Source organism: Oncorhynchus clarkii, chromosome 9 (genome assembly GCF_045791955.1).
Source record: "Oncorhynchus clarkii lewisi isolate Uvic-CL-2024 chromosome 9, UVic_Ocla_1.0, whole genome shotgun sequence".
NCBI lineage: Eukaryota > Metazoa > Chordata > Actinopteri > Salmoniformes > Salmonidae > Oncorhynchus > Oncorhynchus clarkii.
The window spans coordinates 71,314,228-71,339,269 of NC_092155.1; the positions used below are offsets into that span (position 1 = coordinate 71,314,228).

The 25,042-nt window shown below is 41.0% G+C and overlaps 1 protein-coding gene and 1 pseudogene across 5 annotated transcripts; both read left to right on the top strand.

Moving 5' to 3' along the window:
• The first annotated feature begins 2,685 nt into the window (after positions 1 to 2,685).
• Positions 2,686 to 14,962, top strand: LOC139416901 (tumor necrosis factor receptor superfamily member 14-like; annotated as a pseudogene).
• Positions 14,963 to 16,104: 1,142 nt separating this feature from the next.
• LOC139416905 (tumor necrosis factor receptor superfamily member 5-like) lies at positions 16,105 to 24,759 on the top strand. Of its 5 annotated transcripts, none has more exons than XM_071166079.1 (11): positions 16,106 to 16,166; positions 16,304 to 16,395; positions 19,777 to 19,895; positions 20,301 to 20,394; positions 20,506 to 20,631; positions 20,754 to 20,909; positions 21,067 to 21,154; positions 21,268 to 21,443; positions 21,620 to 21,639; positions 21,880 to 21,928; positions 22,130 to 24,759. In XM_071166079.1, the coding sequence occupies exons 3-11, from the start codon at positions 19,866 to 19,868 to the stop codon at positions 22,168 to 22,170; spliced, it is 780 nt and encodes a 259-aa protein (XP_071022180.1). In that variant the 5' UTR covers positions 16,106 to 16,166; positions 16,304 to 16,395; positions 19,777 to 19,865; the 3' UTR covers positions 22,171 to 24,759. The 5 variants fall into 5 exon arrangements, with proteins under 5 accessions (XP_071022179.1, XP_071022180.1, XP_071022178.1 ...); XM_071166080.1 differs by having other exon boundaries at positions 16,121 to 16,166; positions 19,770 to 19,895; XM_071166078.1 differs by lacking the exon at positions 16,304 to 16,395 and having other exon boundaries at positions 16,105 to 16,166; positions 19,770 to 19,895.
• The last annotated feature ends 283 nt before the right edge of the window (positions 24,760 to 25,042 follow it).

The following is a 25,042-nucleotide window of genomic DNA, read 5'->3' on the forward strand; positions in this document are numbered from 1 at the left end:
GACCCCGCGGTTCATTGGTCCGTTCCGTATTTCTCAGATCATTAATCCTGTCGCAGTTCGACTTCTTCTTCCGCGATATCTTCGTCGCGTCCACCCGGTCTTCCATGTCTCCTGTATCAAGCCCGTTCTTCGCGCCCCCGCTCGTCTTCCCCCCCCCCCCCCCATCCTTGTCGAGGGCGCACCCATCTACAGGGTCCGTAGGATTTTGGACATGCGTCCTCGGGGCCGTGGTCATCAGTACCTAGTAGATTGGGAGGGGTACGGTCCTGAGGAGAGGAGTTGGGTTCCCTCTCGGGACGTGCTGGACCGTGCGCTGATCGAGGATTTCCTCCGTTGCCGCCAGGTTTCCTCCTCGAGTGCGCCAGGAGGCGCTCGGTGAGTGGGGGGGTACTGTCATGTATTGTCATGTTGTGTCTTGTTTCTGTCCTTTCCCTTCACCCTGTCTCCCTCTGCTGGTCGTTATTAGGTTACCTTTTCTCCCCCTCTTTCCCCCAGCTGTTCCTTGTCTCCTCCTAACTACCTCGTCACCCCTTTTCCCACCTGTTCCCTTTTTCCCTCTGATTAGTCCTCTATATCTCTCTCTGTTTTTGCTCCTGTCTTTGTCGGATTCTTGTTTGTGTTATTCATGCCTGAACCAGACTATCGTCATGTTTGCTGCAACCTTGTCCTGTCCTGTCGGAATCTGCCGGTCCATCTGAGCCTACCTATGCTTTGTCATTAAAGAAGCTCTGTTTACGTTAATTCGCTTTTGGGTCCTCATTCACGCACCGTAACAGATATATACAAATACATCTGCATGCTCGTTGTCCTCACCTGGGTCTTGACCTGACTGCAGTTTGGCGTTGTAACCGACTTCAGTGGTGGAGAAGTCTGCTTTTCAAGCATGAATCCCGGTTTCAACTGTACCGGGCAGATGGCAGACGGCAGACGGCGTGTATGGCGTCGTGCGGGCAAGCGATTTGCTGATGTCAACGTTGTGTACAGAGCGCCCCATGGTGGCGATGGGGTAATGGTATGGGCAGGCATAATCTACGAACATGATTGCAATTTTAATGCACAGATACCGTAACGAAATACTGCATCACTGCACTCTATATTCCTCTGTAAACTGATCATCTCTGTATATCCGTCGCAAGACCCACTGGTTGATGCTTATTTAAAAAACCCTCTTAGGCCTCACTCCCCCCTATCTGAGATATCTACTGCAGCCCTCATCCTCCACATACAACACCTGTTCTGCCAGTCAAATTCTGTTAAAGGTCCCCAAAGCACACACATCCCTGGGTCGCTCCTCTTTTCAGTTCGCTGCAGCTCGCGACTGGAACAAGCTGCAACAAACACTCAAACTGGACAGTTTTATCTCAATCTCTTCATTCAAAGACTCAATCATGTACACTCTTACTGATAGTTGTGGCTGCTTTGTGTGATGTGTTGTTGTCTCTACCTTCTTGACCTTTTGTGCTGTTGACTGTGCCCAATAATGTTTGTACCATACTTTGTGCTGCTACCATGTTATGTTGGGTTGCTACCATGCTGTGTTGTCATGTGTTGCTGCCTTGTTATGTTGTTTTCTTAGGTCTCTCTTTATGTAGCGTTGTCTCTCTTGTAGTGATGTGTTTTGTCCTATATTTATATTGTATTTATATTTAATCCCAGGCCCCCGTCCCCGCAGGATGCCTTTTGGTAGGCCGTCATTGTAAATAAGAATTTGTTCTTAACTGACTTGCCTAGTTAGATAAATAAAAAATAGCCCCATGTTGCAAGGATCTGTATACAATTCCTGGAATATGAAAATGTCCAAGTTCTTCCAAGGCCTGCACCACACTACCAGACGTGTCGCCCATTGAACATGTTTGGCAAGCTCTGGATCGATATGTACGACAGCGTGTTCCAGTTCCCGCCAATGTCCAGCAACTTTGCATAGCCATTCAAGAGGAGTGGGACAACATTCCACAGGCCACAATCAACAGCCTGATCAACTCTATGTGAAGGAGATGTGTTGCGCTGCATGAGGCAAATGTTGGTCAACCAGATACTGACTGGTTTTCTGATCCACGCCCTCCTTTTTTTTCAGGTATATGTGACCAACAGATGCATATCTGTATTCTTAGTCATGTGAAATCCATAGATTATAGCCTAATGAATGTATTTCAATTGACTGATTTCTTTATGAACTGTAACTCAGTAAAATCTTAAATCATTGCATGTTGTGTTTATATTTTTGTTCAGTGTACATTCTACAGACACCTAAAATAGTTTTTTGCTCTGTAAACCAGTATGTAATTTAGATCATACAGTGATTTACATTGGGGGGATTTGATTGACCTTGGAACATGTTTTTCGAACTCAAATGTGTTGCAAATGTTATGGGTGTAAGATGGCAAAGTGATGTCATCTGTTGGTAAATGTTAATTACTGCAACTCCAGTGTTTTTACCGGTGTGCTTGAGATACCCGGATGTGTTGCAATGTACTGAACAAGATTGGTTGCTCGCCTCAATGCCTCTGTCTCGTAATTTAACATTCAAACAAATGTTTCTTAAATATTACAAAATATTAATTTGTTTAGACAATTTGTCATATCATGAATAAATACAGGTTATGGATACTTTTATATTATGGGTGCCTTTTATTTTGAAATTTCCTAAATTAATAGTGAAAGTAAAATTAGTCCAGGGCACTACACCATCGCGATCAAATCTTCGGTAAGACGAATATGTGTTTACGTAGAAATAGCCTACTTTACATGTTCTGTGCTGTAGCCTTAGCCTAACTTTAAGACTTGACATATTTTGTGTAATTGTAATACAACGAATAGGCAGGCCTACGCACGGCTGTTCCCTCCCTTTTGTTTTAAATATTCTGTTCTGCCTCAGGTGACTCCCACAACTCGGTTTTTATTTGAAATTGCGCTGCTTAACTCACTCGAATTTTCACGTTTCTTGAAATATGAAAAGCTATCGAATTGTCATTTATTGAAATCTTGCTTGTTTGTAAATTAAAAAACGGACAAAATAACAATTATGTCTGAGTGTTGGAGTGTGCCCCTGGCTATTGGGCAATAAAAGAAAACAAGGACATTGTGCCGTCTGGGTTGCTTAATATAAGGAATGTTACATTATTTATACTTTTTATACTTAAGTTCATTTGAGCAATTCCATTTACTTGTAATACTTAGGTTATAAATATACTTCATAGTTTTCGACTTTTTTCTAGTATTTCACTGGGTGACTTTCACTTTTACTTCAGTCATTTTCTATTAAGGTATCTTTACTTTGACTCAAGAATGACAACGGAGTACTTTTTCCTTCACTGCAAAATAATATAAGGAACACAACATCACATGATTGCCAGTCAGCAGCCCAGACTTTGCCCTGCTGTAGCCTACTTTTTGTTCTTTGCCCTGCTGTGGTGGTAGAACCACAGATTTTCTAAACACAGAGGCACAATATTGCAAGATTTCAGAGACTTGTCCCGAAGCCACTCTTGCGTTGTCTTGGCTGTGTGCTTAGGGTCGTTGTCCTTTTGGAAGGTGAATCTTCGCCCCAGTCTGAGGTCCTGAGTGCTCTGGAGCTGGTTTTCATCAAGGATCTCTGTACTTTGCTCCGTTCACCTTTCCCTCGATCTTGATTAGGGGGGTGGCAAGGCAAATAGTCTGGTTAGGTGTTTGACTAGATGTTCAGGAGTCTTATGGCTTGGGGGTGCCTTGCGGTCGGAGGCCGAGCAGTTGCCATACCAGGCAGTGATGCAACCAGTCAGAATGCTCTCGATGGTGCAGCTGTGGAACCTTCTGAGGATCTGAGGACCCATGCCAAATCTTTTCAGTCTCCTGAGGGGAATAGGTTTTGTCGTGCCCTCTTCACGACTGTCTTGGTGTGCTTGGACCATGTTAGTTTGTTGGTGATGTGGACACCAAGGAACTTGAAGCTCTCAACCTGCTCCACTGCAGCCCCATCAATGAGAATGGGGGTGTGCTCGGACATCTTTTTCCTGTAGTCTACAATCATCTCCAGGCAAGTAGAATAGTATTTTGTACAAATGGGGGATATTATGGACAGTCGTAGTCATAACAATGAACAGGTTAGTAACAAGATGCAATTATTTGCCGTTAGTGAGAAGATAGAAAATCTATTTTACTTATCTAATTAGAAAAAAGCATAAATTTCCAAGGCTATAGTCTACAACAAATGACCATGCTCATCTCTCGTTTAATTGGACCTATTAGATATGCTATTTATTCTGCAATAATTATGAAAAGATGGATGTGTAGAAATGCAGTATTGTCTACTAAATACATTTTTAATTACAGTATTCAGGCGAAGTAACCTACAGTGCATTCAGAAAGTGTTCAGACCCATTGACTTTTTCCACATTTTATTACGTTACAGCCTTATTCTAAACATATATTTTAATCAATCTACACACAATATCCCATAAAGACAAAGCAAAAACAGGTTTAGAAATGTTTTCAAATGTATAAAGAAAATCTTGTTTCTCGTGGTCTGAGTGTCTGTAGGTGACTTTTGACAAACTCCAAGTGGCCTGTAATGTGCTTTTTTTTACTGAGGAGTGGCTTCCATCTGGCCACTATACCATAAATGCCTGATTGGTGGAGTGCTGCAGAGATGGTTGTCCTTCTGGGAGGTTCTCCCATCTCTACAGATGAACTCTGGAGCTCTGTCAGAGTGACCGTCAGGTTCTTGGTTACCTCCCTGACCAAGGCCCTTCTCCCCCGATTGCTCAGTTTGGCCAGGCAAACGCCTTCCATTTAAGAATGATGGAGGCCACTATGTTCTTGGGAACCTTCAATGCTGTAGACATTTTCTGGTACCCTTGCCCAGATCTGTGCCTCGGCACAATCCTCTCTGAGTGTTACGGACAATTCCTTTGACCTCTTGGCTTGGTTTTTTCTCTGACATTCACTGTCAACTGTGGGATAGTATATAGACAGGTGTGTGCCTTTCTAAATCATGTCCAAGCAATTGAATTTACAGTTTACAATCAAGATGTAGAAATATCTCAAGGATAATCAATGGAAACAGGATGCACCTGAGCTCAGTTTCAAGTCTCATAGCAAAGGGGTTGAATACTAATGGAAATACGGTATTGCTGTTTTTTATTTTTAATAAATGAGAAAAAAATCTAAACCTGTTTTTGCTTTGTAATTATGGGGTATTGTGTAGATTGAAGGGGGATAAAAAAAAGTATTTAATCCATTTTAGAATAAGGCTGTAATGTAAGAAATGTTTGCAAAAAGTTAAGAGGTCTGTATACTTTCCGAAGGCACAAGAGAAGATAGAAAACTGCATTTTCCACCGTTAATAAGCTGCACTCCGGATCGATGGCAGAGCGCAAAACACTATCGTATCTGTTTCCTACTGTGAAGTGGGTCCAATTAAATAAGAGATTGGATGAATGTCTTCCTTTTTGTAGGCCTACGCTACCTGTTGAGTTTGAAAAGATCACAGAGATGGTGAGGAATTTATTATGCAATGATCATGGAAATGAATAAACACATTTATTTAACGTTTCTTTAAGCAGGGAGTCATGCCGAGACCATGGTTCTCTTTCACAGATGAGCCTTGCATGAACATCAATAAACAGCAGACCCGATTACATGTTTCTACGCACGAGTTTAGCTAACCAACGTAGGGATGACGTCTCCTACAAGTCTGGCCGAGGATTTCTATTGGTGAAGCAGTTGTAGTCTGTTCACACGACTGTCTAAGGTAGAACGGACATTGCTCTATGTACAAGGATACTTCACCACAACAGGGCAGCATTTTATAATAATAATTTGCCTTTTTCTCTTTCATACTTCTCAAAGTTGATAACTAGCTTATTACATTTCTTTTTAAATTCTATTCAGCAAGATTATAAAGTGGAAGGTTATTACATGTTATTATGATTCTGTTCAGTTTTATTCACATTGATGGTGACTGATAACTCAGGGGTGGCCAGCCAAAATACATTACTATATTATATTTATTAACTGGGCAGTGTATGCAAAATTTAAGCAGAATATAATTTAGCTATTCTAACTATACAGTACATGTACTAAAATACATGAAGTCCACAGGTCAGTTCATCTCGATACTTCAACTCCTAAGAACTTCACAAATCCAGTGTGTGGGTCTTTCCAGTGAGTTGGAGAGGCTTGAGGAACCATGGCACAGTTTGAAACCTTGATATGGACTGTAAGAGAAACATTTCTGACTTGCACATTTTGTGGCTTTGAGTCTTTTTACTAGCCTTGTACGCCGTGAAACAGAATGTAAACTCATGAGATCAGGATGGTTTGTACGAGGCTCTTTTCACGCAACAGAAATTCCTGGCACAAAACAGCACTCACTTCACAGTACGACACCACATTTACAAAAGCCTGTTTACAATGGTTCTATATAATTACATTGTATTTGAATTGTGCATATTTTTGTTTGCATTTTCCTAACTAGTTCTGTAAGTTTTACAAACACACAACATCCGTTTCAATTAGAGTTATTGGTGGATATTTTCTCTACTTCCAGATAACTATTTTGTTGGTGCTTGAAAGCATCGGATCCTGTATTGCATGTGGTAGAGCTGAATACAGAATAGGGGATGAATGTTGTCCCATGTGTTCACCAGGTAAGGACCGTCTCTTTACATCGTATGAATCACCAGACGATAATACATCATCAACACTAACAGAAAAACATGACATTGTGATTCTCTCTTCCCCAGGAAATCGTGTACATAGGCATTGTACTGAATTCACCAGCACCAGCTGTGCGCCCTGTGTTGATTCTACGTTCCTTGATGAGCCCAATGGTCTCATAAAATGCAAAGTGTGTACCAACTGTGATCCAGGTAAGAGTGGTCCTGTGTCTGCACTGAAACCCAGACACAAACACTGATATGTTAGTCTGTGTTGTTATGCTATGAGGATATGTCAGTTGTAATCTGCATCAGATAATACATGCCATGTTTTCTCTCTAGGTTTGGGTTTGAAGGTAAAGCAGCCATGTACACCTTCATCAGACACTGTCTGTGGGACACTGGAGGGGTTCTACTGTCTAGACCCAACTAAGGATGGTTGTAGAGCAGCCCAGAGACACAGCAGCTGTGAACCTGGTCAATACATCAGTCACACAGGTTGGTCTTCTGTCTCATCATAATACTAATTGTATCGTTATCAATTGAGTCAAGCAGTGTGAATAATCATTACAGTTTATGTAATTAAATGAATGGGGGGACAAATTAATTTTTCATTAATATTTCAACATGTATTTCTGCAGGAACAACATCTACAGATACTGTGTGTGCTGTCTGCCCTGATAAAACTCATTCAGATGGATCATTAACATCTTGTCAACCACATACAGAGTAAGTGTGGACATGTATTAGTTAGTTCAAAAGGTTATTCCCCTGAAGATATAAATACATTAATATACTCAAATAGAAACTTTAAAAAAACATACCTCGGTTTATGTCTTTAACATAGATGTGAATTCTTGGAAATTGAAGCAGGAACTCCTTGGTCGGATTAAGAATGTGGAGTAGCCTCACTTCCCATAGCTGGAATCATAGCTGGTGTTCTATTTTTTCCGATATCCATCATGGCTGGTGTTTGTTTATTTATGATAAAAAGAGAAATGGTGAGAAGAGAAATATTGAAAACAAGACTAAACTTGGGTAAGATGACTGGAATTGTATTTGTACCATTCATGGTTTTCATTGCCTGTGATATTCAGTTTACTTTGTGAATGCTACATGTTCTCATAGAGTATAGATTACTACTGTTTGTTAACGTCATAGTTACATGGTATGTTTATTACAATATTGAACATCTGTCTTTTTTTATAGACCCTCAAAAACCTACACAGGTATGTTTGGAAATCTATGAATATCTTTCATCACATTGTACTACTTTGTGCTTTCTTCTGTGAAACTTGAATTTATTGGGCCAGTTTCCCAGACAGAGATTACACCTAGTTTTGGAATAAAAAGCACTTTAAAATGGAAAATCTTCATTGAATGTGCTTCTTAGTCCAGGACTGAGAGTAATCTCTGTCTGGGAAACTGGCCCAATGTGTTTTACTAATTACTGAAACTATCTGATAGGCATCCCCAGATCAGGAAATACCAATGCTGCCTGGGGGAAACGGTAAGGCACACCTACAAGGTTTTCTAAATATGTGTACAGAATAGTTGGAGTTAAAAGAATTTCAAACATATTCATAAGTAAATGTATATGGTTTATAGCTTTGTCAAGTCATCAATGCTAAGACCAATGATATGATACAATAATATAGGACAAGCTATGTAAATGAATTACTGATAATGACTTCTCTCCCCAGATTCGAGCCCCCGTCACAGTCAGGGAGTCAACGTTGTGTAATCTGGCTGTTCCAGCCATCTATAGTAAATCTTAACACTACATGTTAAATTTCATATTGTAGAATCTGGTTGGTATAAGGACCACTGTGTCTTTGTATCACATGGGGATGTTTGAAACTTACTCCTCAGCCTGAACTGTCCCCACTTGGGTCACCGAATAGCTAGCTTTTCATGTGGGCACCACTGGTAAGATGCTTCGGAAGGGTGGTCACATATCAGCTTCTGCCTACATCCTACAGACTGGTCTAAAATGGAAAGGAGCATGTGATGAGTATAAATTAGCTTCACATTTCTAGGAAACAGCTTCAGTAGCTGAGAACCCTCTGCTCTGCCTACAGACTGGTCTAAAATGGAAAGGAGCATGTGATGAGTATAAATTAGCTTCACCTTGCTAGGTAACAGCTTCAGTAGCTGAGAACCCTCTGCTCTTCCCAGGGGAAAGTCAAATGTGTGTATAACTTCAGGACCACAACATTTATGTCAGCCCAGACTATGGAACTCCAAATGGGACTTGAAAATATCTTGAGACACAGATTACTGGATACTGGTGCAGGATGCAGCTTTCGCTTGGGGAAGGTTCCCCAGAAATGAGAAACATCATCAAAAGGGTGGGAAGGAAAATTCAAATGGATAACTTTTCTACAATCTTTGCTTTATCTAATCTAATCCAATGCAATAATGTTAAGATATGATTGACGGTTGGTTGTATAATGAGTGTGGTCTCCTGTTTCGCCACACAGATGTTTACTATTGACTACTGAGGTATTCTGTATGTGAAACTGTCTGCAATTGCATTTTATTACTAAAGCGTTTTATACCAAGGTTCCTGTGTCCTCTATCTGGAAGACTGATTGTTAAAGGAAACTTACATCACCCCATGCAAAGGACCAGCCAACATTTGGTGAGCTCGCCAGGAGTGAGTGACCACTGCGTCTGGATGATCTTCATCCCACTGTGCAGCGTATCAAATTAGAAGGTAATTTGCAGATGCCTGTTAAACCAAAAGTCTGAAATTAGAAAAAGCACTGTGTGGTTGAGGACTCATTCCAGTATGTAAGTGGCACCTCACTCATGGGGTTGATAATTACAGGAACAGTCGATACCTACATGCATGTACAGACCGTAATATGATGTATATGTGATAAATGACCCAGAATTCCAGGTGTAATAGTTAGTAATTCCTGAGGGTCTAATGGAGCCTTGTGTGAGGAACTTGGTTATAGATGAGGATGAACCAAGTCAGTACTGAGGTGTGACAAGTGATTGAAAGTGTTATGTATGGTGTTCTTACCTGAGGGAAGACACTGGATTTATGTATGGGGTTCTTACCTGAGGGAAGACACTGGATTTATGTATGGTGTTCTTACCTGAGGGAAGACACTGGATTTATGTATGGGGTTCTTACCTGAGGGAAGACACTGGATTTATGTATGGGGTTCTTACCTGAGGGAAGACACTGGATTTATGTATGGGGTTCTTACCTGAGGGAAGACACTGGATTTATGTATGGGGTTCTTACCTGAGGGAAGACACTGGATTTATGTATGGGGTTCTTACCTGAGGGAAGACACTGGATTTATGTATGGGGTTCTTACCTGAGGGAAGACACTGGATTTATGTATGGTGTTCTTACCTGAGGGAAGACACTGGATTTATGTATGGGGTTCTTACCTGAGGGAAGTGAATGGATATATGCTAGTCAATATCAAGAATTTCTATGTACTGAAATAAATCTAGACTGGTATAGACTAGTACAAGGGATACATTTGCGAATTGCATATTGGGAAAGACATGTGAGTTAACTCTTCCATTACATCCTCAAGAGAGGAGACAGGGAGACCCCCACCCCCCGTACTGAAGTTAAAATACAATTTAAACCAATTGTGGTTATTTACCACATGTATGTGGAACCATTTACAGTAGCGTGGTTAGTGAATGAATGTAGCGAAACTAAAGAAGAGGGGTTAGAGACAATATACCTGCGTTGGGTAGATCATCCTATGTTAGGTTCTACTACCTGTGTAAGGGGATTGAACTGGGTTTTTCTACAGTACCATACAGATAAGTCACTCAGTCCACATTACATAGAACCTGGTTAAAACAAAATCACGGGGCACCATGACAGATTCAACCAAAGGCAGTGCAGAGAAAGTGGGTCCCACACCAATGAAACATATTAGTCCTAAACAATATTTACAGGACAAATATCCCTACTTGAAAACCGACCTGGACTGGGTGTTTTGTAAATGGACAAACAAAGAAGAAAAGTACAGATATCCGGTCACAGGAACATTTGATAACACTAAGTGTGATGTGACATAGTCAAGGGAAGGCAAGCCAGTAAGAAGAAGAGTAAGAAGGTTACCATACCGTCAGCCACTATATTGTGACTAACTCGAACTGAAGGACAGACGTTTTATGCTCAAAGTCAGTTGAAACAGTTGAAGAGTCAATGGGTGGCGGAACAAGGGAAAAAGAGAGACTCAGGACCCAGTAACCACAGCCCATAGTGCCTTTTGTACAATTCCCCCTCAGACCTATGGGAACCCACATCCATGGGGAACACCATCACCCAGAATGCCACCTATGCAATGCTGGTGGTGTGGAGAATTTGGACACATGAGGAACCAATGTCCACAAAATCCTCAATATCAAGGATGGGTTACAACACCTGGAGTGAACCGAAGAGGGAGAGGATATTTCAGAGGAGGAAACGGAGGAGGATACCAACAACAAGGTGGATATCAGCAGCAATCCCAAACCTATGGAGGACCTCCCCAGCAGGCACAAGGAGGTTACCAGCCTGGTCCTGGCCACCAAGGAGGACGTGGAGGAAATCAACCACAGAGGGAGAAGGGGAGGTGTCTGGCCACAAGGAAATCAGAACACCAACAGTTCCTATTTCCCTGACAATCAGCAATAAAGAGGCCCAGACCCTTTCCTCCAGTGTCCCCAGTACATATTTGAAGGGGAAAAAGGACCTGACCTCTCTGACACTGCCCTGACTGATGCTGACGTGGAGCTTTTCGTTGACAGTTCTGCATATATAGATCAAACTACAGGGAAGAAACATGCAGGGTTTGGTATTTTGACAATTGATAGAACCACTCACATACAACAACCATTACCAGATATTTTCTCAGCTCAACAGGGTGAACCTTTGGCACTAAAATGGAAAAGGGTTACAACTTTATCTGATTCTGCTTATGCAATAGGGGTTTGTCTCTCCTGGAGTCTGGAGGAGTAGGGGTTTGTCTCTCCTGGTGTCTGGAGGAGTAGGGGTTTGTCTCTCCTGGTGTCTGGAGGAGTAGGGGTTTGTCTCTCCTGGTGTCTGGAGGAGTAGGGGTTTGTCTCTCCTGGTGTCTGGAGGAGTAGGGGTTTGTCTCTCCTGGTGTCTGGAGGAGTAGGGGTTTGTCTCCTGGTGTGGTGTCTGGAGGAGTAGAGGTTTGTCTCCTGGTTTGGTGTCTGGAGGAGTAGGGGTTTGTCTCCTGGTGTGGTATGTGGAGGAGTAGGGGTTTGTCTCTCCTGGTGTGGAGGAGTAGGGGTTTGTCTCTCCTGGTGTGGAGGAGTAGGGGTTTGTCTCCTGGTGTCTGGAGGAGTAGGGGTTTGTCTCCTGGTGTGGTATGTGGAGGAGTAGGGGTTTGTCTCTCCTGGTGTGGAGGAGTAGGGGTTTGTCTCCTGGTGTCTGGAGGAGTAGGGGTTTGTCTCCTGGTGTCTGGAGGAGTAGGGGTTTGTCTCCTGGTGTCTGGAGGAGTAGGGGTTTGTCTCCTGGTGTGGAGGAGTAGGGGTTTGTCTCCTGGTGTCTGGAGGAGTAGGGGTTTGTCTCTCCTGGTGTCTGGAGGAGTAGGGGTTTGTCTCCTGGTGTCTGGAGGAGTAGGGGTTTGTCTCCTGGTGTGGAGGAGTAGGGGTTTGTCTCCTGGTGTCTGGAGGAGTAGGGGTTTGTCTCCTGGTGTGGTATGTGGAGGAGTAGGGGTTTGTCTCTCCTGGTGTGGAGGAGTAGGGGTTTGTCTCTCCTGGTGTGGAGGAGTAGGGGTTTGTCTCCTGGTGTCTGGAGGAGTAGGGGTTTGTCTCCTGGTGTGGAGGAGTAGGGGTTTGTCTCCTGGTTTGGTGTCTGGAGGAGTAGGGGTTTGTCTCCTGGTGTGGTATGTGGAGGAGTAGGGGTTTGTCTCCTGGTGTGGAGGAGTAGGGGTTTGTCTCTCCTGGTGTGGAGGAGTAGGGGTTTGTCTCCTGGTGTCTGGAGGAGTAGGGGTTTGTCCCTCCTGGTGTCTGGAGGAGTAGGGGTTTGTCTCCTGGTGTCTGGAGGAGTAGCGGTTTGTCTCCTGGTGTGGAAGAGTAGGGGTTTGTCTCTCCTGGTGTCTGGAGGAGTAGGGGTTTGTCTCCTGGTGTGGTATGTGGAGGAGTAGGGGTTTGTCTCTCCTGGTGTCTGGAGGAGTAGGGGTTTGTCTCTCCTGGTGTGGAGGAGTAGGGGTTTGTCCCTCCTGGTGTGGAGGAGTAGGGGTTTGTCTCCTGGTGTGGAGGAGTAGGGGTTTGTCCCTCCTGGTGTGGAGGAGTAGGGGTTTGTCTCCTGGTGTGGAGGAGTAGGGGTTTGTCTCCTGGTGTGGTATGTGGAGGAGTAGGGGTTTGTCTCCTGGTGTGGTATGTGGAGGAGTAGGGGTTTGTCCCTCCTGGTGTGGTATGTGGAGGAGTAGGGGTTTGTCCCTCCTGGTGTGGAGGAGTAGGGGTTTGTCTCCTGGTGTGGTATGTGGAGGAGTAGGGGTTTGTCCCTCCTGGTGTGGTATGTGGAGGAGTAGGGGTTTGTCTCTCCTGGTGTGGTATGTGGAGGAGTAGGGGTTTGTCCCTCCTGGTGTGGTATGTGGAGGAGTAGGGGTTTGTCTCCTGGTGTGGTATGTGGAGGAGTAGGGGTTTGTCTCTCCTGGTGTGGTGTCTGGAGGAGTAGGGGTTTGTCTCCTGGTGTGGTGTCTGGAGGAGTAGGGGTTTGTCCCTCCTGGTGCGGAGGAGTAGGGGTTTGTCCCTCCTGGTGTGGAGGAGTAGGGGTTTGTCTCCTGGTGTGGTATGTGGAGGAGTAGGGGTTTGTCCCTCTGTTTACCTCTGTTTGCCAAGTGGCCCATGGTATGGCCCATTTGTCAAGGAGGGATATGATAGAGGCAATTTCTTTGGATTGGTTTTTGTCCAAATTTGACTCAGTATGTGAAACCGTTTCTGTTTCAATGTGCTTTGTGCATGCAATTTTACATTGCCAAAGGAACACCTCTGAAACCAGGTCATTTCCCTTCGCCAAGAGGAACATTTGTCCATCTTGCCATGGATTTTATAGATCTTGCAGAAAGAAAGGAAAGGTACTGTTTAGTCCTTATTGACAGGTTCACCAGGTGGGTGGAGGCATTTCCCACCACACACTGTGATGCTAAGACAGTATCAATGCTACTAGTGAGCTACTAGTGAGGGAGATAACCTCAGGAACACCAAATCTAGGCATTTTATCTGCAGACAATGGTACCCACTTCACTTCTTTTTATAGACCCTCAAATACCTACACAGGTATGTTTGAAAATCTATGAATATCTTTCATCACATTGTACTACTTTGTGCTTTCTTCTGACTGTGAAATGTGAATTTATTGGGCCAGTTTCCCAGACAGAGATCGTTTTTGAATAAAAAGCACTTTAAATGGAACATTTTCATTGAATGTGCTTCTTAGTCCAGGACTGAGAGTAACCTCTGTCTGGGAAACTGTCCCAATGTGTTTTACTAATTACTGTTTCTGTCTGATAGGCATCCCCAGATCAGGAAATATCAATGCTGTCTGGGGGAAATGGAAACGGTAAGGCACACCTTCAAGGTTTTCTAAATATGTGTACAGAATAGTTTGAGTTAAAAGAATTTCAAACATATTTATAAGTAAATGAATATGGTATATAACTTAATCAATGCTAAGACCAATGATATGATATAAGAATATAGGACAAGCTATTGTACTACAAAACATTGTCCAGTATGTAAATGAATTACTGATAAATTACAAATGACTTCTCTCCCCAGATTCAAGCCCCCGTCAGTCAACATTCTGTAATCTGTGGTCCGCTGGCTGGTCCAGACATCTATTATCTTAACACTACATGTTAAATGTGGTATTGTAGAATCTGGTTGGTATAATAACAGGATTCTACAGAACATTGTATTGTAATGTAAAGAAATGAAACACTGAAACACAGCCTCCAGTAGGAACAATATGACTTCTAGATGCCTGTTGACAGAGGACCACTGTGTATTTGTATCACATGGGGATGTTTGAAACATACCCCTCAGCCTGAACTGTTCTCAAAATCACCAAATGACCAGTCAAGCTGTCAATATTATCCAGCAAAGTTCTTTACAGAAAAACAAGTTGTACAACTAAAGTTTGACACTGCATTACTCCGAATTGAATAATATTATTTTATTTAGAAATAAATGTTTTCTGTTGGAAAAATGGTAATGTGATCTACTAAATGTGATCTACTAAATGTTTATGTAACTTGTTGAAGGTTATATATAATATAATACTGTACAAGATGTTACATTAAATACAGTTTTGCCTAACAATGTACACTTGCTGGGTTTATTACTTGAAATGCATGGAGGTCATCTACAAAACAAAAACGGTCAATATTTCATGCTATGTTTTAAATCTTTCAAATTGTCACGCCCACCGTTCCTGGGTAAATGCTTCCATTAGCATGGGAAATTACCATTTAGATTTGTTTTAGTAAATACTGCACATTTAGAGCACTACTGAACTGTAAATGAAAGCACAACTATTACACCAGTCTGCTACCACATGATTGACCTTATGACCTCCTGAATGTCACTATTCTCTGAATGTCAGTATTCTATGAATCCAAGTAAGAGGGTTATTAACTCACTCATCCTACAAAGGCATTAGAATTTTATAAAACGTGCACTAATGACAATACATGATTGCCCTCTAGAAGGTATCCCATAGGCTACAGAAATATTGAGTCTGGTACTTTATAAATCAACTGGTTTTACTCAAAGTGGTTAAATGTTTTTAGTTAAAATATTTAGCTGTGTGACTTCAACATTACGTAATCACTAATAAATCTGTCAACAGACATAAGATAATAGAAATATGAGACTATTGTAAATCTCTGTGTTACATAGTAAAGGAATGTAATGGGTTTACATCTTGTGAGTGAAGAACTGGATAAAACAAAGTACAGTTGCTGTGTTTATTATTTGAAATGCATGGAGGATGGCTGCTTCAAAAATATTAATATTTAAAAAATCCTTACCTCTGCCTAAACAGCATAATGTAGCGCCCTTCGCTTTATCAGGTGACAGTTTTAATACTCATCTATTTACAATGTGTTAAGGCACTGCCCTGCAACACCGGTGCCAATATATCCTCCAACCACCGGCTTCTCGGGCATTATCACTTAAATATACATTCTACAGACCCTACTAAGTATTCCCTACAATATTTTTTTACTTTGGCACCTAGAATAGTTTTTGCTTTTAAAGCCAATATATATTTCAAATACAGTGATTTGCACTGGGGACATTTATTTGAACATGTTTAAAACCCATACGTGTTGCAAATGTCACTTAAATATGAAGAAAAAAAATAGCCCAATTATTTCTCATATCATGAGTAAATATCGGTAATTGACGCGTTTCTGTTATTCTGATGGGAACTTTTATTTTGAAAACATTTCCTGTTTCCTGTTACGCTGAACGGAAAGTGAAAGTAAAGTTAGTCCAGGGCCCTACACTACTGATCAAGGCTGGGTAAGATAAATAAATATTTACGTAGAAATAACCTACTTTAAGAATCATATATTTTCATATTGATGAATGATTGTGTAATTTTACAACAACGAATAGGCAGGCCTACTGTACGCTCTGCTGTTCTCTTTTCTTTTCAGACAGACCTAGCCTGGCTACTTTTTGTTCGTTGCCCCATTGTGGGGGTATAATACTTGCCAAACAGACCATGGGCCTCATTTATAAACCGTGTGTATGTACAAAATAGACCCCAAAACATGCACACTTTTACTGCGGCACATAGAATAGTTGTTTTTATTTTTATTTTATTTTTTTACCCAAATAGCATTTAAGCCTCTATTAGATTCGTTTCTGTGTATTATTTCTAAACAAGCGAGTATATTATACTGCTGTACATGTTTATAACATTTCATTAAACATTAAAAAAATTAATAATTTTTAACTCTGTTTATTAAGTTTTACACACACACACACACAGACAAGACAAAGCAATATAAATAATATACTCAACTAGAAAAAAAATACAAATAAAAATACAAATAAAAAATAGCTTTAAAGATACCATACTTCAGACAAGTTAAACACACCGGGCAGAAGGCTACAGAGGTTAAAGGGCAATCTATAGTACAGGGACAGAGCAAACACCATATGTATTCCATATACAGTGAGTTTATTTGTGGTGAATAATGGGTGGAGTTAAAGGCCAACAACACTGTATTATTCAGGGTCCCATGAAATTATACCATATGTACATACAATGAATTAATGATTTCCTTGTTGTAGGCCTATGCTACCTCATGACTATGAAAATATCACAGAAAAGATGAGGAATTTATTATGCAATGATCATGGAACTGTGTTTAACCTTTATTTAAGCAGGGAGTCAGTCATGCTGAGACCATGGTCTCTTTCGCAGATGAGCCCTGCATGAACATCAATAAACAACAATTACACTAAACATATCTATATACATATCAATTACACAATACATGAAAAGCAAACACAAAAATCTACCTGATGATGATGATGATTTCAGCAACCATATTGATTAACTGTCAAGTATTGACCCATCAGTGCAGATGAAAGGGGTGGAGAGAGAGAACAGATCCTCAAGCAATTGAGATACAATGTACATCAAGACAGCAATCTATGCAAAACACAACATTTATAAATAATTGCCTAGGAAATAGATGCCTATTTGTAATTATTTTTAAATACAAAGATTAAGTAAATGGATTTCCTCTCTTTTCACTAATGGCAAATGATTGCATCTTGTTAATAACCTGTTTATTGTTATGAATAAGCCTGTCCATCATATCCCCCATTTGCACAAAATACTAGTCTACATGCCTGTTTTCAATGCTATACTTCACCAACTAGAAACGTTGTGTAGGCATGGTCTAAAAATTCTTCCTTAGTTGTACATTTTCTCGAAATCTAAAGGCACAACCTAGATTGGAGCCAGTGTCTTAAGTAGGTGAACATGTTATTACTCCAACCCTGTGAAAGTGACAAACTGACACGTTTTCATATTTGTCAAAAACAACTTTAAATCGAAGGAGTGCCTTTGATTTGATGGCTTGCACAAAGACAGTACTGTGCAGCCGTCTTTATCGACCTGGCCAAGGCTTTCGACTCTGTCAATCACCATATTGTCATCGGCAGACTCAGTAGCCTCGGTTTTTCTAATGATTGCCTTGCCTGGTTCTCCAACTACTTTGCAGACAGAGTTCAGTGTGTCAAATCGGAGGGCATGTTGTCCAGTCCTCTGGCAGTCTCTATGGGGGTGCCACAGGGTTAAATTCTCGGGCCGACTCTTTTCTCTGTATATATCAATGATGTTGCTCTTGCTGCGGGCGATTCCCTGATCCACCTCTACGCAGACGACACCATTCTGTATACTTCCTTGGACACTGTGCTATCTAACCTCCAAACGAGCTTCAATGCCATACAACACTCCTTCCGTGGCCTCCAACTGCTCTTAAACGCTAGTAAAACCAAATGCATGTTTTTCAACCGTTCGCTGCCGGCACCCGCACGCCCGACTAGCATCACCACCCTGGATGGTTCCGACCTAGAATATGTGGACATCTATAAGTACCTAGGTGTCTGGCTAGACTGCAAACTCTCCTTCCAGACTCTTATCAAACATCTCCAATCCAAAATCAAATCTAGAATCGGCTTTCTATTTCGCAACAAAGCCTCCTTCACTCACACCGCCAAACTTACCCTAGTAAAACTGACTATCCTACCGATCCTCGACTTCGGCGATGTCATCTACAAAATGGCTTCCAATACTCTACTCAGCAAACTGGATGCTGTTTATCACAATGCCATCCGCTTTGTTACTAAAGAACCTTATACCACCCACCACTGCGACCTGTATGCTCTAGTCGGCTGGCCCTCGCTACATATTCGTTGCCAGACCCACTGGCTCCAGGTCATCTACAAGTCCATGCTAGGTAAAGCTCTGCCTTATCTCAGTTCACTGGTCACGATGGCAACACCCACCCGTAGCACGCGCTCCAGAAGGTGTATCTCACTGATCATCCCTAAAGTCAACACCTCATTTGGCTGCCTTTCCCTCCAGTTCTCTGGTGCCTGTGACTGGAACGAATTGCAAAAATCGTTGAAGTTGGAGACTTATCTCCCTCACCAACTTCAAACATCTGCTATCTGAGCAGCTAACCGATCGCTGCAGCTGTACGTAGTCCATCGGTAAATAGCCCACCCAATTTACCTACCTCATCCCCATACTGTTTTTATTTATTTACTTTTCTGCTCTTTTGCACACCAGTATCTCTACCTGCACATGATCATCTGATCATTTATCACTCCAGTGTTAATCTACTAAATTGTAATTATTCTCCTACCTCCTCATGCCTTTTGCACACAATGTATATAGACTCTTTTTTTATGTTACATTTTTTTTTCTACTGTGTTATTGACTTGTTTATTGTTTACTCCATATGTAACTCTGTGTTGCTGTCTGTTCACACTGCTATGCTTTATCTTGGCCAGGTCGCAGTTGCAAATGAGAACTTGTTCTCAACTAGCCTACCTGGTTAAATAAAGGTGAAATAAAATAAAAATGCGCAGTTCAGCCCGAGAGACCATTAGACCTGATTACGTGTTTCTACGCCCGAGTCGCCATGACATCACCTACAAGTGTGAGCGAGGATTTCTATTGATGAAGCAGTTTTAGTCTGTCTTCATACTGCGGTCTAAGGTAGAACGGACATTGCTCCATGTACAAGGCTACGTCACCACAAGAGGGCAGCAGTCTCTAACTATTTACCAATTTCTGTTTCAGAAAGTTCAGAAAGTCCCAAAGTTGATAACTCTCCTATTACAGTTGTTTTTCATGCTGTAAATTCAGCAAGATATCATCTGAACTGAATCATAATAAAATATAATAATCTTTAAATTTGTAAATTATGATATCTTGATTCAGTTCAGTTTTATTGATGGTGACTGATAACTCAGGGGTGTCCAGCCAACATACATTACTATATTATATTTATTAACTGGGAAGTGTATGCAATATTAAGCAGAATATAATTGAACTATTCTTACTATACAGTAAATATACTAAAATACATGAAGTCCACAGGTCAGTTCATCTTGATACATCAAAACTCCTAAGAACTTCACAAATCCAGTGTGTGGGTCTTCCAGTGAGTTGGAGATGATTGAGGAACCATGGCACCATTTGAAACCTTGACATGGACTGTAAGTGAAACATTTCGGATTTGCACATTTTGTGGCTTGTCAAAAATAAATTATAAATTTAAATATTTCCTTTATGAAATATGAATCAAAGTTATTAGCCTACTATATAGTGTAATGAAACAGGCAGGGAGCAGTTCTCGAACCCTCAACCTTCTAGCCCGAAGTCCAGCGCCCTATCGACTGTGCCCCAAAAGCATGCTCGAACGGCAGAGTTGATATCCTCACTTATAAACCCAGAGTCATTACACTAGCCTTAGTTTCAATTTTACTGAAACCTTGTAGAAAAAACATGGTAGAGAGAAGTACATTTCAGTAACATTTATTGATAGTTATCTTGGGTTTGGTGTCACATCTTTAAATGTAATGTATGCTGATGGTGGTGATTTATTTATTCTATATTTGCAGATACATTTTATACTTCTAAACATTGAACCCTGTTCCACATATGATCACCTCATCTATAAAATAGGTGACAGATATTGCAGAATGTGTAGGCCTGGTAAGGACCTTATGTATTTTTATGAGGAGTTAATTATAATCATAAAAACAATAATAATTATGATGATAATAATACCAAAAGGTAATTACTTTCTGTTTTTCTTTTCAACAGGATATCATGTACATAGTCATTGTACTACATCTACATTCACCTCCTGTGTGCCCTGTATTGACTCCACCTTCCTTGATGAGCCCAGTGATAAAACAACATGCAACAACTGTACCACATGTGATCCAGGTGAGAATTCTGTGTTCTGGGAATAAACACTGAGCTACTTTACTATATCAGCTGTTGTTTTAATGAACTACATCAGGCTTTACATTTGGCTTCAGATACCAAGTGACATGTTTTCTCTCTAGGTTTGGGTTTGAAGGTAAAGCAGCCATGTAGACCTTCATCAGACACTGTCTGTGGGACACTGGAGGGGTTCTACTGTCTAGACCCAACTAAGGAGGGTTGTAGAGCAGCCCAGAGACACAGCAGCTGTAAACCTGGTCAATACATCAGTCACACAGGTTGGTCTTCTGTTTCATCATAATACTAATTGTGTTGTCTTAATTCAATTGAGTCAAGTTGTTATCTTCATTGTGAATCATCATTACAGTAAATGGAATTAAATAAATGGGGGGACAAATTAATTTTTCATTAATATTTCAACATGTATTTCTGCAGGAACAACATCTACAGATACTGTGTGTGCTATCTGCCCTGGTAAAACTTATTCAGATGGATCATTAACATCTTGTCAACCACATACAGAGTAAATGTGGACATTTATTAGTTCGTTCAAAAGGTTATTCCCCTGAAGATATAAATACATTAATATACTCAAATAGAAACTTTAAAAAACATACCTCTGTTTGTCTTTAACAGATGTAAATTCTTGGAAATTGAACCAGGAACTCCTTGGTCGGATTCAGAATGTGGAGTAGCCTCACTTCCCACAGCTGGAATCATAGCTGGTGTTCTATTTTTCCTGATAGGCACCATAGCTGGTGTTTGTATATTTATGAGAAGAAGAGAAATAGGGAGAAATATAAAAAACTTGGGTAAGATGACTGGAATTGTATTTGTACCATTCATTGTTTTCATTGCCTGTGATATTCAGTTTACTCTGTGAATGCTACATGTTTTACTTCTCATATAGAGTAGATTACTACTGTTTGTTATCGTCATGGTTACATGGTATGTTTATTACAATATTGAACATCTGTCTTTTTTATAGGCTCTCAAATACCTACACAGGTATGTTTTGGAAATCTATGAATATATTTCATCATGTTGTATTACTTTGTGCTTTCTTCTGACTGAAATTTGAATTTATTGGGCCAGTTTTCCAGATAGAGATTACACCTTGTTTTGGAATGTACAGCACTTTGTCCATTTAATCTCCATTGAATGTGCTTCTTAGTCCAGGACTGAGAGTAATCTCTGTCTGGGAAACCAGCCCAATGTGTTTTACTAATTACTGTTTCTATCTGATAGGCATCCCCAGATCAGGAAATACCAATGCTGCCTGGGGGAATTGGAAACGGTAAGGCACACACCTTCAAGGTTTTCAAAATATTTGTACAATAGTTTGAGTTAAAAGAATTTCAAACATATTTATAAGTAAATGTAAATGGTTTATAGCTTTGTCAAGTCATCAATGCTAAGACCAATGATATGATACAATAATATAGGACAAGCTATGTAAATTAATTACTGATAAATTACAAATGACTTCTCTCCCCAGATTCAAGCCCCCAACACGGTCAGGGAGTCAACGTTGTGTAATCTGTGGTCCGCTGGCTAGTCCAGCCATCTCTAGTAAATCTTAACACTACATGTTAAATTTCATATTGTAGAATCTGGTTGGTATAAGGACCACTGTGCCTTTGTATCACATGGGGATGTTTGAAACTTACTCCTCAGCCTGAACTGTCCCCACTTGTGTCACCGAATAGCTAGCTTTTTGTGTGGGCACCACTGGTAAGATGCTTCGGAAGGGTGGTCACATATCAGCTTCTGCCTACAGCCTGTTCTAAAATGGAAAGGACCATGTGATGAGTATAAATTAGCTTCACCTTGCTAGGAAACAGCTTCAGTAGCTGAGAACCCTCGGCTCTGCCCAGGGGAAAGTCAAATGTGTTCATAACTTCAGGACCACAACATCTATGTCAGCCCAGACTATGGAACTCCAAATGGGACTTGATAATATCTTGAGACACAGATTACTGGATACCGGTGCAGGATGCAGCTTTCGTTTGGAGAAGGTTCCCCAGAAATGAGAAACATCATCAAACATGGTTAAATGGATAACTTTACACTACAAGAAAATCAAGATCAGGCTCATAGAAGTAGACGAGGACATCAACAAACAGATACAACTTTACTATAGACTGTATGGATCACAGAAGGGTGAAAAGACAATATTTCAGGAACTATCCTGAATGGCTTCCACTCCATCTCACATTAAAATGCAGAATAAGTATTGTAGAAGAGTGCAGGTCCACTCAGTCACCTGTGGTGTCCCCCACCCTGTTCATCCTCTGCCTACTTCCACTCGGCCATGTAGTCAGGTGACTTGGGGTCCTCTTCCACAGTTTTGCGGATGACATGAATGTCTACATCAAAATGGCCCCAAATCCCTCAAAGTACATGCTTGGTTAAAGCTCAACATTCAAAAACATGTAACAAGCTGCCTTCAGGGGGCAGTCTGGGGGTGTTTGGCTCCAGGAGAAGAGAACACCGCCTGGATGATCTTCAATCTCAGCCTCTTATGCTGGAAGACATGACATAAACTCTTTATGAATCCTTCATTATGTATGCCTTACTATTAATGCCTTGCATGATTGTTATAGAAATGTTTGTGGTCATACGCACATATTTTAAAACGTAGCGTACCAGTCAAAAGTTGACACACCTAGTCATTCATGTTTTTTTCTTTATTTTGACTATTTTCTACATTGTAGAATAATAGTGAAGACATCAAAACTATGAAATGACACATATGGAATCATGTGTTAACCAAATGTAACTGTATTTTAGATTCTTAAAAGTAGCGACCCTTTGCCTTGATGACAGCTTTGTAAACTCTTGGCATTCTCTCAACCAGCTTCACCTGGAATGCTTTTCCAACAGTCTTGTTGGCTGCATTTCCTTCATTCTGCGGTCCAACTCATCTCAAACCAACTCAATTGGGTTCAGGTCAGGTGATTGTGTAGGCCAGGTCATCTGATGCAGCACTTCATCACTCTCCTTTTTGGTCGAATAGCCCGTACACAGCCTGGAGGTGTGTTGGGTCATTGTCCTGTAGAAAAACAAATGATAGTCCCACTAAGCGTATTGTTGTGGTAGCCATACTGGTTAAGTGTACCTTGAATTCTAAATAAACCACACATGTGGGAACCACACATGCGGAGATCATCCGCTCACCTACTCTGTATCTCACAAAGACACGGAGGTTGGAACAAAAAAATACAGATTTGGACTCATCAGACCAAAGGACTGATTTCCACCGGTCTAATGTCCATTGCTTGTGTTTCTTGGCCCAAACAAGTCTCTTCTTCTTATTGGTGTCCTTTAGTAGTGGTTTCTTTGCAGCAATTCGACCATTAAGGCCTGATTCACGTAGTCTCCTCTGAACAGTTGATGTTGAGATGTCTGTTACTTGAACTCTGAAGCATTTATTTGGGCTTCAATTTCTAAGGCTGGTAACTCTAATGCACTTATCCTCTGCAGAGTTAACTCTGGATCTTCCTTTCCTGTGTCCTCAAGAGAGCCAGTTTCATCATAGCGCTCTATGGTTTTCGTGACTGCACTTGAAGAAACTTTCTAAATGTTCCGTATTGACTGACCTTCATGTTTGTTTTAAAGTAATGGACTGTCGTTTCTCTTTTCTTATTTGAGCTGTTCTTACCTTGCTGTTCTTTACTAAATAGGGCTATCTTCTGTATACCACCCCTACCTTGTCACAACACAACTGATTGGCTCAAACGCATTAAGAAGGAAATTAATTCCACAAATTAACTTTTAACAAGGCACACTCCAGGTGACTACCTCAGGAAGCTGGTTGAGATAATGCCAAGAGTGTGCAAAGCTGTCATCAAGGCAAAGTGTGCCTACTTTGAAGAATCTCAAATATAAACTATATTTGGATTTGTTTAACACTTTTTTTGGTTAATATGTGATTCCTAATGTGTTGTGTCATAGTTTATACAATAATAGTGAAGACATCCAATGTAGAAAATAGTAAATATAAAGAAAAACCCATGAATGAGTAGGTGTGTCCCAACTTTGGACTGGTACTGTAGGTGCTGGCCTATTAAAGTATAGATAAAAAGGATTGAACTGTTGTCATTAAAGGTGGTATCAATTAAGGAGAATATACAGTGTCCAGGCCTTTCTGTTCTTTTTATAACTACTTCATTAGTGACCACATGATAAGGATGACTATGAATGAGGAGTGAGGTCAGTCATACCCTGGTCTGTACTCCAGATTACTATGAATGAGGAGAGAGGTCAGTCATGTCCTGGTCTGTATCCAGGTTACTATGAATGAGGAGAGAGGTCAGTCATGTCCTGGTCTGTACTCCAGATTACCATGAATGAGGAGAGAGGTCAGTCATGTCCTGGTCTGTATCCAGATTACTATGAATGAGGAGAG